The sequence below is a fragment of the Clavelina lepadiformis genome, chromosome 1 (genome assembly GCF_947623445.1).
Source record: "Clavelina lepadiformis chromosome 1, kaClaLepa1.1, whole genome shotgun sequence".
In the NCBI taxonomy this organism is placed as follows: domain Eukaryota; kingdom Metazoa; phylum Chordata; class Ascidiacea; order Aplousobranchia; family Clavelinidae; genus Clavelina; species Clavelina lepadiformis.
The window spans coordinates 10,295,013-10,309,473 of NC_135240.1; the positions used below are offsets into that span (position 1 = coordinate 10,295,013).

General features: G+C 36.0%; 2 protein-coding genes across 2 annotated transcripts; one reads left to right on the forward strand and one right to left on the reverse strand.

Annotated features, from left to right (window-relative positions):
• The first annotated feature begins 2,456 nt into the window (after nucleotides 1–2,456).
• LOC143464732 (high mobility group protein DSP1-like) lies at nucleotides 2,457–4,205 on the forward strand. The gene is made up of 4 exons (XM_076962681.1): nucleotides 2,457–2,674; nucleotides 2,909–3,063; nucleotides 3,148–3,322; nucleotides 3,507–4,205. Exons 1-4 carry the CDS (start codon nucleotides 2,522–2,524, stop codon nucleotides 3,627–3,629), a joined length of 606 nt encoding a protein of 201 aa, XP_076818796.1. The 5' UTR covers nucleotides 2,457–2,521; the 3' UTR covers nucleotides 3,630–4,205.
• Nucleotides 4,206–8,882: 4,677 nt separating this feature from the next.
• On the reverse strand, nucleotides 8,883–11,675 carry LOC143464673 (transmembrane protein 272-like). The gene is made up of 4 exons (XM_076962599.1): nucleotides 11,390–11,675; nucleotides 11,073–11,132; nucleotides 10,766–10,978; nucleotides 8,883–10,102 (listed from the first exon to the last, which is right to left on the reverse strand). Exons 1-4 carry the CDS (start codon nucleotides 11,634–11,636, stop codon nucleotides 9,912–9,914), a joined length of 711 nt encoding a protein of 236 aa, XP_076818714.1. The 5' UTR covers nucleotides 11,637–11,675; the 3' UTR covers nucleotides 8,883–9,911.
• Between the last annotated feature and the right edge of the window lie 2,786 nt (nucleotides 11,676–14,461).

Sequence of the window (14,461 nt, forward strand, 5' to 3'; positions counted from 1 at the left end):
GATATTTGGTTATCGTACTTCTATGTTTGTTTGGTATAGTACTTCTAGGCTTCCATTTAACTTAAAACTCAATAGCGCTAAAACTATGGAAGACAATAAACTAACATGATTTCCTCCATATATATTACCAGCAATACAAATGTTCCTCTGTAGCGCTACAGAAAAACTTTTTTTGTCAATATTTGGTCCCACGTTATACACGCAGGACCGGCCCAATGCCACAACTGATGCGCTGGTAGGGCCCCTTACTAATTGTAAATAACGTAATGTAATAATCATAACCAAATGTCAGCTCCCATCAAAGCTTCGCTTCATGAGATATTTTCACCAAAACGTTGTCTTTCGAGAACAAATTGAGAAATAACATTGTAATTTTTCGCAAAATAGAAACTAAGTTGTTGGTTTTGCTTCGGTGCTAAAGTAGCGGGGGCCCAACGCAGTCGCATTGGCGTAAGGCTGTAATGCCCTGCACAACTACACGTCACAAACTAATAAGACGTGAGGGTGATAAAACGTGTAAAATATATTTTTGTTTCTACTTTCGGGATGTCGAAAAATTACAGTTACTTTATGACGTAATTCTTGCATAAATTATGGTAGTTTTGATAAGGGTTAAACATAACATAAATTAACATTGTCCACTGTGTGGACTAGCTATGTTGTAACTTGTAATACTCTTTTACTGTATTGATATCAGTTGTGATCTTATCTTATTGGCTTTCATCATGTCATTTTACATTTTTTCGATTGTACAGTACAATAGTGTCTTGTGATTTGTGCATTCATGTTGCGTGACAGTTTCTTTAGTAAATAAAAAACAGCTTTAACATTAAAAAATGTAGTAACGTTCTGTTCGTTTGATGGGCTCCCGAATTGATTTCATCACAGGAATAAGATTAACATTGGAGCCAAATCGAGAATATTTAAACGTTACCGGATGAATTAAAACCAACAGCGTATTTCGTCCAATGTGAACAAAATTTACAGTTTTGATGGAAAGATCCAGGCCATTTTGAACTTATTTCAGTAATGAAATTATTCTGTCCTTGACATTAAAATGCGTCACTGAGTACAGTACGAATACCTTAGTATGACATTGAGATATTTATTAATAGCACAGTAACCGCCGCAAATAGCATTTATTAATGCCGTTGTGCTTGTCGTTGCTTTTGTAATTTTTATACGGTACATACATTTTTTAACACTTAAGAATCATGATATTCTTCAACTTAAAAATATCTAGTTTATTCGCGGTTTGTTACATAACAACAAAGCAAATAACATCCCGCAAGATAAGTATTCGGCATGATTGTAGAAACGCATACTGTTGTACTGTACTAACTAGCGCCTGAATTGAAGTATAAAAGTTCATGGCTTTTGAACAAGTACTTAGAAGCGTAACGGTCAAGTTAAAGCTCTTTGTCTTGGCCCGGTTTCTATCGCAGCAATGCAGCACCTTTACAAAGGCCAGGGATTTAGGTGATGGTTTAGTTTGAATGCTTCCCGCTGTTAAAACACGTGCGTCGGTCGACGAATCAGAAGCCATAGAGTGCAGGCAACGACTCAGACTTAACGCGCCTATCATAGCTCCTTTGTTACGTCTCTTTCACTAGACAAACGCGGCGGAGAAGACGAAATTTACACGTTTTGTGCCAGTCATTTGAACAGTTTGCAATAATTTTGAATAGTTAAAGGCTTCTACCTTTGAATGACAATGTGATTATTTTAAGTCGTTGTGTCAAGTTCTTTAATTTGGTGATAGTTTTGTAGCATGTAAAGACAGCTTTCGTAGGGTGTTGGATAGGTTAATGCTTTAGTATAGGCGCTATTTACAGTGCATTGCTAGACTAGACGACCACTTCCCTGTCTTCGCCATTGTAAATGAATGGGCGCTGACGGGCATTCGGCACTCAAAGCGGTGTTGGTAAATTGTTAATTTAGAAAAGGTGGTAAGGTTTTTTGTTAATGTTAAGGGTTAGTTACCCTGTAAAAGGTTTGCTTAACATCATGAAAAAGAAATAAACGCAAAAACTGCAGAAATTCATCTCTTTTTACGGGGTTGAACTAGACGTTAATTTGCGTACATTTTAAATGGGAAATGTGTAGAGAAGCCTTGTAGTCATCAGTGGCCTATAGCTAGATGGCAAACAGACTATTCTCTGTATTGCTACGCTGTTCAGGCCAATAGCACAGCCTTTGGCAGCATAACTAACAAGTTGGCTGGTTCGCTTTGGCTTGTTTAGTGTCTGGTGTTGTTAAAACTGTTTATCAGGTTAACTTTTGGTTGCAGTGTAGGTGTAGTTAATCGCATTAACAGCTGCGACCTTTTAAAAAAAGGCTGATCGTCGCGTTAGCCACATGTTAATTTTTTTCAGTATATGGCTTACTTGTATCGCATGGACAGATGCTGTGTTTATTTCCAGTTATAAGTTTTTAGTAATCAGCTTGCTGTTTTCTTTTCTTGTTTTTTTTCTAGATATCAGTAAAACAAACTTAGTTTTGTGGTGTAAACAAATAAAACATGCCAGGCAAGAAAGATCCCAATAAGCCAAGAGGAAGGATGACAGGTTATGCCTACTTTGTGCAAACCTGTAGAGAAGAGCACAAGAGAAAACACCCTACTGACCAAGTGGTATTTGCCGAATTTTCGAGGAAATGTGCCAAAAGATGGAAGGTATAATATACTTATATCAGTATAAATTTATAGACAAACATCGATTATGTTTTTTAGATTTAAATGAAACGCTCACTAAATGTGTTCAAAAATGTTTTAGCTATTGTATTCATCCTTCATATAACCTATATCTAAAACTACCGCAATTTATTTTTTTTGGTTACCATTTCATGATACTATATTAACATTGACTTTGTTTTATATGAGATATTAATGCCAGTTGTTTTTGCGCAGTCAATGATTGACAAGGAAAAGAACACATTCACTGATATGGCTGAAAAAGATAGAATCCGATATGAACGGGAAATGAAGGACTATGTCCCGATGGCTGGTGAAGGAAAAAAGAAGAAGAAAAAGAAGAAGGACCCCAATGCCCCAAAAAGACCACAGTATGCAGCAGCAATTTCTAACATAGTATTTGTTTCGCTACTTTCCACCTGTAGTTTGTTGTTATTAAAAACGTTTATGTTTAGGTCAGCATTTTTTCTGTTTTGTGCTGATCGCCGAAGTGCTTTGAAGGCTGAAAACCCATCCTTTACTGTTGGTGACATTGCCAGGGAGCTTGGGAAAAAATGGGCAGTTGCTACTGCTGAAACCAAGACCAAATACACACTTCTGGGGGAAAAAGAAAAGGAAAAGTACAACAAGGTTTGGGTTATATTATCTCATTTTGTTTTTTTTTACATTTTTTTGCCATTAACTATGTTGAGCGAAAGCTCATGATGCTAACCCTTATAGATATAGCACAATAAAGAACATGCTCGTGAACAACTAATCTCCATTTTAATCACTTGATAATGAATTAAACTTCCTCTCATATTGTGTGTCATAGAATATGGAAAAATATCGCGCTCAGCAACAGTCAGCAAAGAGCTCCAACAGTAAGAAGAAAGAGAAGAAGGCACCTGAATCTTCAGAATCTAGTGAAAGTGACAGCGAGAGTGATAGTGATTAAGTTATTGGACCATGATCTGTGATAGCTGGCTTTTGAAATGCACATCCTTGATTTTGATTGACTATCTGCTTGTGAAAAAAGTCCAGCTGATATGTTTCCGCTGCCATATGTTTAATGTTGCAGGCCCCTTCATACCATTAATGAAATTTGGCCAATGATCTCCGTTGGTTGCCAAAAGTTTTACTGCGCTGTGAATAATATTTTGAGACATTCGTGTGCAGAACAATCTTTTAATAAAACTCACAGTATATGACATAGCATCCCTATCCATCACACCCGTTTTGTATTTGAGGATTCTTGTTTTTTTGTTGCGTTTCTGTTGTTTTCATTGCTTTGTTTTATCGATATCGTTGCACACTACCAAAACTACTACTAGTGCGCAATTTGCGACCGACAGTTGTGTCTCAGCATTATATTGCTTCCATGAAAAGTGTGCTCATCGCAGCAGTGGCAATTGTTGTATTGTGTAACTTCAACGAAACGAACGTTGTGCCGCTGATTAAACATGGTGTCAATTTTGTGTTTTGTTGCGCTTCGATGTAATTATCTAATAATAAACCTTTTTTACATACATTAGTTCTTATCTTGTGTCACTGCCCCGTTTAGTTAAAATATTCAGTTTACTTTTTCCAAGCGGAGTGAGATCATTCCGTGACATTGGTGCTATATCTGAAGCATAAGACCTTAGGCTTGAGTCTTTTATCAATGTACAATTATATGACGCATGTGATTTGAGAATGACTTTATATTAATAAAAAATGGTCGCGCATTATTGCCATTGCTGGCTGAAAGTTGTAAGTCTTTTGAACTAAAACATCGGTACTGCCAAACAACCAATAGACGAAGTTATAGTTTGCTGGCTGTTCCTTTCTGTGTTCATTTTAAGTGAGAGTATAAAACCAGGTGTCTGCAAGACATTTTCACAGAGGTCCTCTTAATCACGACCAATGAGAAGCGCGGTCCTCTCACAACCATTCCGTTGCCTGCTTGCCAATATTTTAAGATTGCAAACCAACAAATACTTCTTAGTTTATTTTAAAACTTCACGTTATAGCCGCGTAGCAAAAAGATGATCAGACTATTTACGAGTATTTATATCGATAACGCCTCATTATAAAAACAATTGTCTTAAAATTCAAGTATGGTATGCCTATAAGTAGGCTACCATTTTTTAATAAAATTGTCAGAGAAAAACTTGTGCAACTTTTGCACGTTTCATAGTCAAAATCAAGTAAGGTACCCGCAGCAAATAAGGCCAGCTAATTTTTAAACGCTCTTAACTCTAAATTCGCAGTGTGTTAGGCCCAAATTTGGCCGTTTGATAGGATGGGTTCATGAGTAGGCTACAAGTTGTCATGTTTTCAGGTGTATCATTAAAGTAATTTTTAAATAGTCTAAAAAATAGTGTACCTTGTAAAAAAATACGAGGGCCGAGCTTTATTTGCTGCAGTTAGCCTACCTTACAAAATTTGTCAAACACACGTTAACTTTCCCTACTTACGACGCTTGCCTCTCGACCCATCTAATGCATCACTTAACACATATAATTTGCATATGGAACCAATACTTCAATTCTAAATAAGTTATAATAATGCAAAAAACAATGGAATGAACTGATTAAAGCAAGAACAGTCAATTTTTTTGGACTATTTAGCCTACATACTTTTTTATCCATAGTATGTTGGAAGCGTCTGTATTAGGGATGTGCCGCGAGAAAGATTATTCGGGTTCGTGCGAACCCGAATAACATGAAGGTCGACACGAACGAATCCCGAATCTATTCGTTTTAAAACCAAACAATAATATTTCATCCAAAAGCTGTCAAGTCTTGCTTGTAAAATGATGTAATCGTTAAACAAATCGCTTTGTTTCAAAAAATAGTGTTTAAAAACGATTGAAAAAGCAAAATCGTTAGCAAAACGACCTTCATTGTAAGTACTATTAACTCTATAGTTTAGCTTTGTCGGTAAACTAGATCATCATTTTTAACAAAAGTCAGTAAATTTATAAGTAATATTTTATTCGGATTCGCCATTGTTGGTATTCGTGTTCGCCCGAATCTTCCATAAAGGCGATATTCGGAGAATCTATTCGGGTTCGGGTTCGTATCGGCCCATCCCTAGTCTGTATATTGCCTCTACTATATGAACAACATCATTTCAACCTTTATCGCATTATTTCCTTATGTGTAGCGCAGTACATGGTGTAATATAAAAGTCTGGATTCATGTGAACTTTTGATGTTCTTCCCAGAGAGTATAAAAAAATGAAAAAAACAAAAGAGCTATAATCTTTAACGTTCAGAGAAAATGTGCAGAAGCAAAACGTACAACCATATTATGCAAATGGTCCCTACTATTAACCTCAAAAGCGCAATCATGGAAAACCCACGTAATACACAGTACAGCATGTCATATTGACAAACAAAAACGATAAAACAATATGTAAGTCCTGTATCTAAAAACGAGGATTAAGCGTCAGCATAGACGTGTACATAGTCATCAAAAGTGCACTACGCGGGCGGCGGGTACCCGCTTCACTTCTACAGTGGTTGCGGGACCGGTGGAGTTGCTCGCTTTAATTGATTTCTACTGTTGTTGCAGAGCGAATTTGGATGAATATTTTATAGCGATACTGGGCGAGCACGAGTGTCCGCAAGGTGCTGATTTAATCCATTTATAGTAACACTAATTTCTTTCAAACTCCATGACCTTGGGCACTCCACAGTAACAAAACCATGTAATTAAAAAAAGTTGAGCGTTTTATCACTTTTTTGTTTTTGTTTTACAGTTTCCTGGAAACAGTAGGAAGTACGTCCTTTGCACTGCTTGCTGTTGTCAAATTATCAACCCGTAAATATCCCCGGCAAACTGAGTAATGGACTTGCAACAGCTTGATAAAAGCTGAATAACGGTAAGCGTTCAGAAAGGAAATTAGACAAAGGTAATTACCCTTGTTTATGATCGTTTTGTTTCAACAAAACAACATTCTTGGATAAATATCGAAACTAATTTAGCAAACCAAGCTGTTGTCATCAGTACAACGACGAATGGTAATATTGGAGTTGGTGACATAGTTGCGAAACATTGAGCTTTGCTAACGCGCTTGTGTCCATCAGATGTGTTTTTCAAAACGTGACTATCACGAACCGCAAGATGGCGGGAGAACACGCGTAGCACCTGGAGATTTTCCTTGTCTATTAAAAGTAATCTGTTGTACGTGGAAGCTCGTTAACTCGATTTTGCTTAATACAAAACTTCGGATAACACGAAGTAGCCTAACTTTACAACGATCCCGGTAACTGTCTAACCTGTGTGTGTGACTGAAATAAAATTGCTTGCCACTATTTCACCAGAAAAAATCGTGCGTTCGAAGCTAATTTTCACGATTTCTTGTTAACCTTAGAACTTAAATGTTATAAAATAGTAACCTAAACCTAGCCTAAATCTACCTTTTAACCTAAATCTAACTTAAATAAAACCTTAAATCAACTTTTTGCACACCCATTCTTCTAACCTAACCTTCTTTAACAACAGGCTGCCTGACCTATATAGGCTACTGTGAAATAGTCGCTTCGAAGAAAATTACTGTTACTTATACATGTAGCCTACTATATAATTGCAACAAATGCATATATTGCATTGCCTGTAGATCTACTTTTCACAGCTGGGCGCATTTTTTTGAAAGGTCACTGTTTTTGGGATACTTATGGAAAGCTCCGCAAGACCTCTTATAATTCATGATGATCTGAAGTTTAGATTTGATCAGATCCAAAAACTTCGTTTACCGAATACACGATCGTTACACTTCGTTTAGCGAAAGCTAAAACCTGGACCTGTAACACAGTGCTGCTGTTACAAAATAGGCTATATATAAACTTCGAATGATACCAGGATATAGTGACATGTTTTTCAAGGGTCAAGGATAAGGTCAGTTTTGATAGCAAATTCAAGGATAGTCCTTTTCGCCTGGCAATCGTCCCTACACGTAGCCGTAAGTTAAACAACCTTCTTATCGAGGGTATTCGCCGGATTTGATATGGTATGGTATCACTATCCTCGAAGTGAGCCCGAATTTGGAACTGCTAACCGATCACCAGAACCACTGTACAGAAGAAAGCATCGTTCGTACTTTGCTTAAGAGTATCACAACAGTAGCACAACTTGGAATCGAAACTCGGTTCGCATACTGACGGGCCAGGCACGCTAAACACTATGCCAAAGAGGACCGTATTTTTATTAAGTGTGACGCACATACTGTTTGTGACGGTATTGGTATAACAAAACATTAGCATGTTTCGCCTTACACTCATATCTGGTCAATTTTGTTATTCCAGAAACTATATAAACAAACATTATAACAACGCAATGTCACGTTGATAGTTTGCTCAAACCAGTCTCAGGCAAATGGAAAAAAATTGCATGTGATTCCACACTATGTTGCTACAAGTAGGCCTACCTTTGTTTCCGCTGTAATGGTATTCGTAGCTTATAATAAGATAGAAACTCTCCAAAGAAAGCAAAATGTCGAAACCTTTTATCAAAAAGGCGGGCGGCCGGGCGTGGTTTGAAGAAGTAGTTGGTTGTAACTTGTAACTGTCAGAAAGAACGTTACTCGAATCATGTGAATCAACAGTTTTGATTCTGCCTGTATTTGAGGTAAACGTCACCAATCACGAGATGCGTTGCAACAGTTCTGTAACTGAAAATCCCCCTGGCAAAGATTTCAGTACTTCTGCTTTGCGTGAGCTAATGGTATGTTGTTCGTCTGTTTGTATGAGTAAACTTTGTTCAGTATTTGACAGTTCTGCTAGCAGGCACTTTAAAAGAAACTTCGTAAATAGGAAGCAAACACGATCTCTCCCATTCCGGTTCATTTTCACTGCTGACGGGCCTGAAACATGCATTGATGAATTGACTGTAAAACATTTGAATTATTTTGTTCTTCCGTAGCGAGCAAAGCATTGAAATGTTGCAATATTGTATCTGCTATATAAGTTTATGCGCTTACAACAAGACATGTTTCCCAGCCCAAAAGACTAAAACACTTTGCATTTTTAAGTCCTGGTCCTCTCATTGCCATCATATATATACGGTATGTCAGCATACTTTTCCTCTTTCACCAACGAATTTTGTTATCGATAAACAACGTACTGTATGAGTTAATTGGTCAAGCTATCATGTAAGGTGAAACAGCCACTTTTTTGTTTCAGTAAACATCATACCGTTCTACACCAGCTAACACGAATCCCTCATAAAGGTGCATACAGATGGTAGTTTTATTATTGTACCCACACACGAATATAGTGTATTTTTTCATAAGAAATAATGAATTTCATTAGTAAATACGAAGAAATTGGGTTCCGAGCTGATCGTTTAATCTCACAAGAAAAACACTGAACTTTTTGGTATTTGAACTTGATAGGTTGAAGATTTAGTTTTTAACAATACAATATATATATTACCATGCATTAAAAGTAAAACGTAGACGGCAAAATATAATTTCCAATCAATATAGTTAGTTATGCACAAACAATATATAAGGACACTAGCACTGTATTGCATCATACAGTTTCACTCAATACTGTACATACAAAAGTTTATATGAACATATTTAAGCAATGTAACTATGATATAATCTCATTCAGTAGGCGGGCATGTTACAGTTATCCAACATCAACAATATGATGATACAATTCAAACGAAGCATAGCTGAAAAATATCAGAACATGCCTTCTTATTTCTGTTTAAGCTGCTATACAAAACATGAAAAAATGCATCAAAACAAATATAGACCAGTTACTTTCTACCAAAATAATTTCAACCAACATACTTAATTACTTATAATGTGTAGGCTATTTGGTCAATTCTCAACATCTGCTTACTATTTCTTGACGTAGCCATGACAACCAGCCTCATATAATAAGCATGATAGTACAAGTTGCTTTCATATATTTCCAATATAAATGTTATAGATTTAAAATATAGATACGCAAAAACATGTTGTTTTAGGCCAACAGGTTTGCAGTACAAATTTTGGAAGAAAACATTTTTTGTATTTATCCTATATAGGTGTACCATATGTTTTGACCACTAGATTTTACACAGAACATAAAAAGTTAAATCAAGTTATTTTTCATAGCGAACTTTCCAAACCCAACAACCAATAACATGCAATGAAATAGTAAATCTACATTATTGTTAATCTACATTTTGTAATTGGCCCATACAAATTATGGGCAAATTACAAAACATTTGCCTCCTCAATATAAGAAGGCTTGGATTCAGTCATCAGATGACGATTTGCCACCAACAAGTACAGCAATACAACAAGAACAACAGCACATAAACAAAATTGCTATGTAAACTGAAGTGATAACCCAGAATGCCAAATAGTATGTGGTTGCATCACACCATGAGTCGTCATCAGCGGGATTGGTGTTGGGATGGTATATTCTGTACACCCAAACGTTTCCTAGAAAATTTTTCAGTTATTTTAGCTTATCTAGGTTTAGAGCAGGGTTGTCCAAACTACCGCCCGGCACCTGTTTATTATTGGCCCGCAGCCATCATTGAGCTTGTACATAACTTCGTTCCAAAGATAAAGAAATACGAAACAAACGTTGAAAGTTTAAACTAACAAACTTTATTTCAATATGGTTTACATAAAACTGTTCAACTTCACGCTATTCAGGTGCAAATTATTTTTTCCACGCATTTAGAGGTAATCATTAACTTGCATTCGTTAATTGTAAGGAGACCTAAGTTACTGTACGTTATCGAGCAGATATTACGTATAAATTCAAAAATTATGTATAACAAAATCTAGACTAGCAGATATTTTTCTCGGTCAACTATTTAACATTTTCAGTTAGAAAATGAATTTTGCCACCAATACGTTTGTTCATGGTCTTTACGATATTTATTGCGATGTAGGCAAAGCAGCGATATTCATACATAGTTAGTGGCCCAGACACTGGTTAACGTTTTAGCATATGGCTCTCAGTGAAAAAAAGTTTGGACAACCCTGGTTTAGAGAATACAAAACTAAAACCCTACGAAACTAAAGCACTTTGTATTCCATCACAAAGGCACAGACATTTACCAAACACATAACACTATAATAACAACAATATACCTGCCAAAAACCACGCAATATTAAAACAGCCCAAAAGACCACTGCAGCCGGAGTAGGCTTTACCATCTTCTTCTTCACTTTCAGTCCCTTCACACTTTGATTTGATACGCTTTATTATTGACATCAATTGCATGAAAGCTCCAACCGATCCTCCAACAATTAACCAGATTGGAATAAATCTCTCAATTGGACATCTATGCAAGTTTAGGGCTCCTATGAAAACAAACAGGAAGTGATGAAGAAATGCTTCTAACATAATCTATGCATCATTTTATCAAAGATCTATTTCTGGTGTATAATAACATACCAACAACAATCATTGCAATAGGAACGGCTAATAAAACTGCTATGAGAATTGTGAATCCAACTGGAATAAAAACATGTTTCAAAGATGAGATTAGGTTAACTACATAGTACATATAAAATATGTATACTTTATATATAAACATATCTAGTAATACTAAGAACATGCAAATATATATTTAAACCATTTACAGTATAATAATAATAATTAGTCAATTTAATCGTGTGAATGTTAAAAAAAATTAATAATTTACGTTACAAGTATCCACTCATTGCACAAGCAGAATCTTACATTTTAATATAATATATTGCAATTCATACTTGTATTAAACAGAATAAGACAGACTGATTTCAAGAAGTGTCCTCTGTTGGAAGAATTTCTCTGTGCAGCCTTTATTTCTCCATATATAGATTCGTAAGTGGGAGGTGGCGCCTCGTTCTGTGTCTCAGTATATGTAGGTAGACTGGGTTCGGTTGCAGGTTCATTGTGTTCAGCATCAGGATAATAGTCAGGAGCAGGACCACTTTCAGGGTCATTCATTGTACCGTACTGTTTTGCTTCAGTCATTTAAAACAGCCCTTACTAACTGTATTAAGTAGAATAGGTCTCATTAATTGCTATAGCCAGAACTGGGCACGAGTGCGCTCAATTGAGTGAACACACTCATTTTGGGCGAGCAATCGCGCAAGAAATGCTCATTTGCAAAAATTGAGTGTACTCGCGAGTACGCTCACATTTTTTGGTTTTCCACATGCTCTCGTTTAAGCACAAAATATGCTGTGAACGCCCTGTGCAGCTTACAAATTTTAGAAGTTTTCACTGCTTCATGACTAATTGCAATTTTCAGGTGATGGTGGTGTAAAAAGCAAAGAAAGTGACTTGGTCACAAGGGGCTGCATACCATAAGTATAGGCTAGATCAGAGGCGTGCAATATACAGCCCGAGGTACCTATTGGCACAGACTTCATCAAGTAGATTATTATTTTTAAATACTTTTAACTGCTGTCTGGCACTCAGCATCATTACACTTATAAGTTGTGGCCCATTGCGATAAATAGTTGCACTCCACTGGGCTACATCTTAAGGCACATTCTCGATACACTGAATGTTTTCCTTTAAAGTGGTCACAAGAAACATTGATAACAGCCTAAGATAAAATAGATTTAAGCGAGTTATCTAGGCTTACATATCAAGAAGTTGTCGAAAAAAGTGATGAGTATACACTTCTTATTAAAATAGGCAGATATATCTGCTAACAAGCCTTTCTACACTTTGCCGGGTTAAAGCTCAAACAAAGTTAAGAAAGCTGAACAGAACAAATGTACAGCCTAGAAGACTTCCTAGATTCAACGCTTTGTATATATCAGTCAATGTAACTCGATACCAATATGTTATTCAACACGTACATAAAGTAAAAATTTAGAGCACCATATATGGGATTGTCATGTGAATGATTGAACTACAAATTAAAAAGTGTCGTATTTCGACACTACACAAATATAGGCGGTATAACACCATGAATGTGATAGCACTAATGTGAATGGAATGAATTGTGATAGCAATAATATGGGAGTGGCACTGACTGACCTTTTGAAATTCTTAGAAACTCAAACACTGTAATTTCTCGATTATAAGTTGCAGCTTAATGAATTTTTAACATTTCTTTTATGCAACACTTATTTGTCTGTTTCAGCAGGCAAAACAAAAATACATATTCCAAACATAAAGCACTTTGCGTATTATACTAGATTCAGAAGCTTACAGTATCATGACACGATAATTACCATGATCTTCACTTTATCAACAATTTGTAAATAAAAAATTGCAATAAATTTATTGAGAAAAAGTTATCAGAGATGTAAGTTTGAAAGCAAATTTTCATTTTCGTATTTTCATACGCTCGAATTTTGTTTCCGGGTTAATCTTGCCTGATATTTCATTGTGATGTCACACAATGTATTTTTTGATGGAGGTTATTACAAGTTTGTGTTGGGGGGAATTTGAAAACGTTTAAGATTAGCAATTAACAAATATGAAGAAACACCAAAACAATGCATGTGGATATTGACAATGAACTAGTAGACCACGGGAGAAGGTTGGGCACTGCTGGTCTATATGTTAGCTGGCATATGTACTAAGAACACTCTTAGCTTTGTTGGGCCCCATGCTTCTGAAGCCCCGCACTGCTTGGTACAATCAGAAAAAATTAGCTTTTATTTTTCCCAAGTTACAGTGCTATTGCTTAATATGTTTTTAAAAGAGAATTTTTTAAGAAAAATATATCACCAAGACCATATTGGAAAGTTTGCATTTTTTGGGTGAGAAATCCCTTGTGTATTCCAAATGAAACAAGCCATTATACCAGAAATTAATTTTTAAATCTTATGTCTTATTCATGAATCAAGACCAAATTTAGCTGTACCAATAGTGGAAAAAAACAAAAAAATGTTAAAAAATCATTAAACTTACAATACAAATCAAAATGACCAAGTTACCCCATTGGGGCCTCTTATACTTTTGCACTCTGATTTGATGGCCTGAATGAGGAGTTATGACATAATAAGTAAAGCAGTTATGACGTAATGATTCACCAATACTTGATCCTGATATTGGAGTGAAAAATTAAAACAGACTCCCCCCAGTTGACTGGCACAACACCGGCATTTTTAGAAACAAATATTTTTATGTCCTTGCGCTTTTAAGAATCTGTTTAATATTGCTCATTTAACTCGGTTATTCTGAAACCACAACAAGGCTGCTTGTTTAAAGTATCGTTTTTTTTGGTGTAGTGCAGAAGTGCACAACCGCATGGTGCATTATTATACTAGGACCCCGCTTCCTAAATTATGATTATATTTGGTTGTGCACTTCTACACCAGAGTGACTAATCTCGTTTTTCTTTACATTTAATTAATAATTATTATTTAAAAATTTCTCTTTGTCTTCTTTCTCAATTGTTTTCCTTAGGTATACTCGCTAACCAGCATGTAACTACTAGCTTCGCTGACAATAAAGCAATAATAATGTCAGCATGCTGTATCTAGACCTCCATTTTAGGATTTCGTCGCCATGCTAAGTTGCTAACCTTTCATCGTTTTAGCACCACAGCATACCAGTATTTAACATCATGCACGTTTTAAGCTTTGGAGATTTTATCTTTTTTCACGGTTCTGGCATAGGCTACCAGTGATACCACCATCTTTTCAACTCTAACGATAAAATTGTTTCATTGTTTGTATTATTTTGGCCCTAAATTCGTTAAACTTAGAAATTATTTTGTGGGTTTGGTCGCCATGCTAACCTACCATCTTATAGCACAGCTCTATTATTGCTATCTTGCATGTTCTAAGCTCTTGGGCGTGGCCACTTTTTGCTGCTCGTTAATTGTTCGT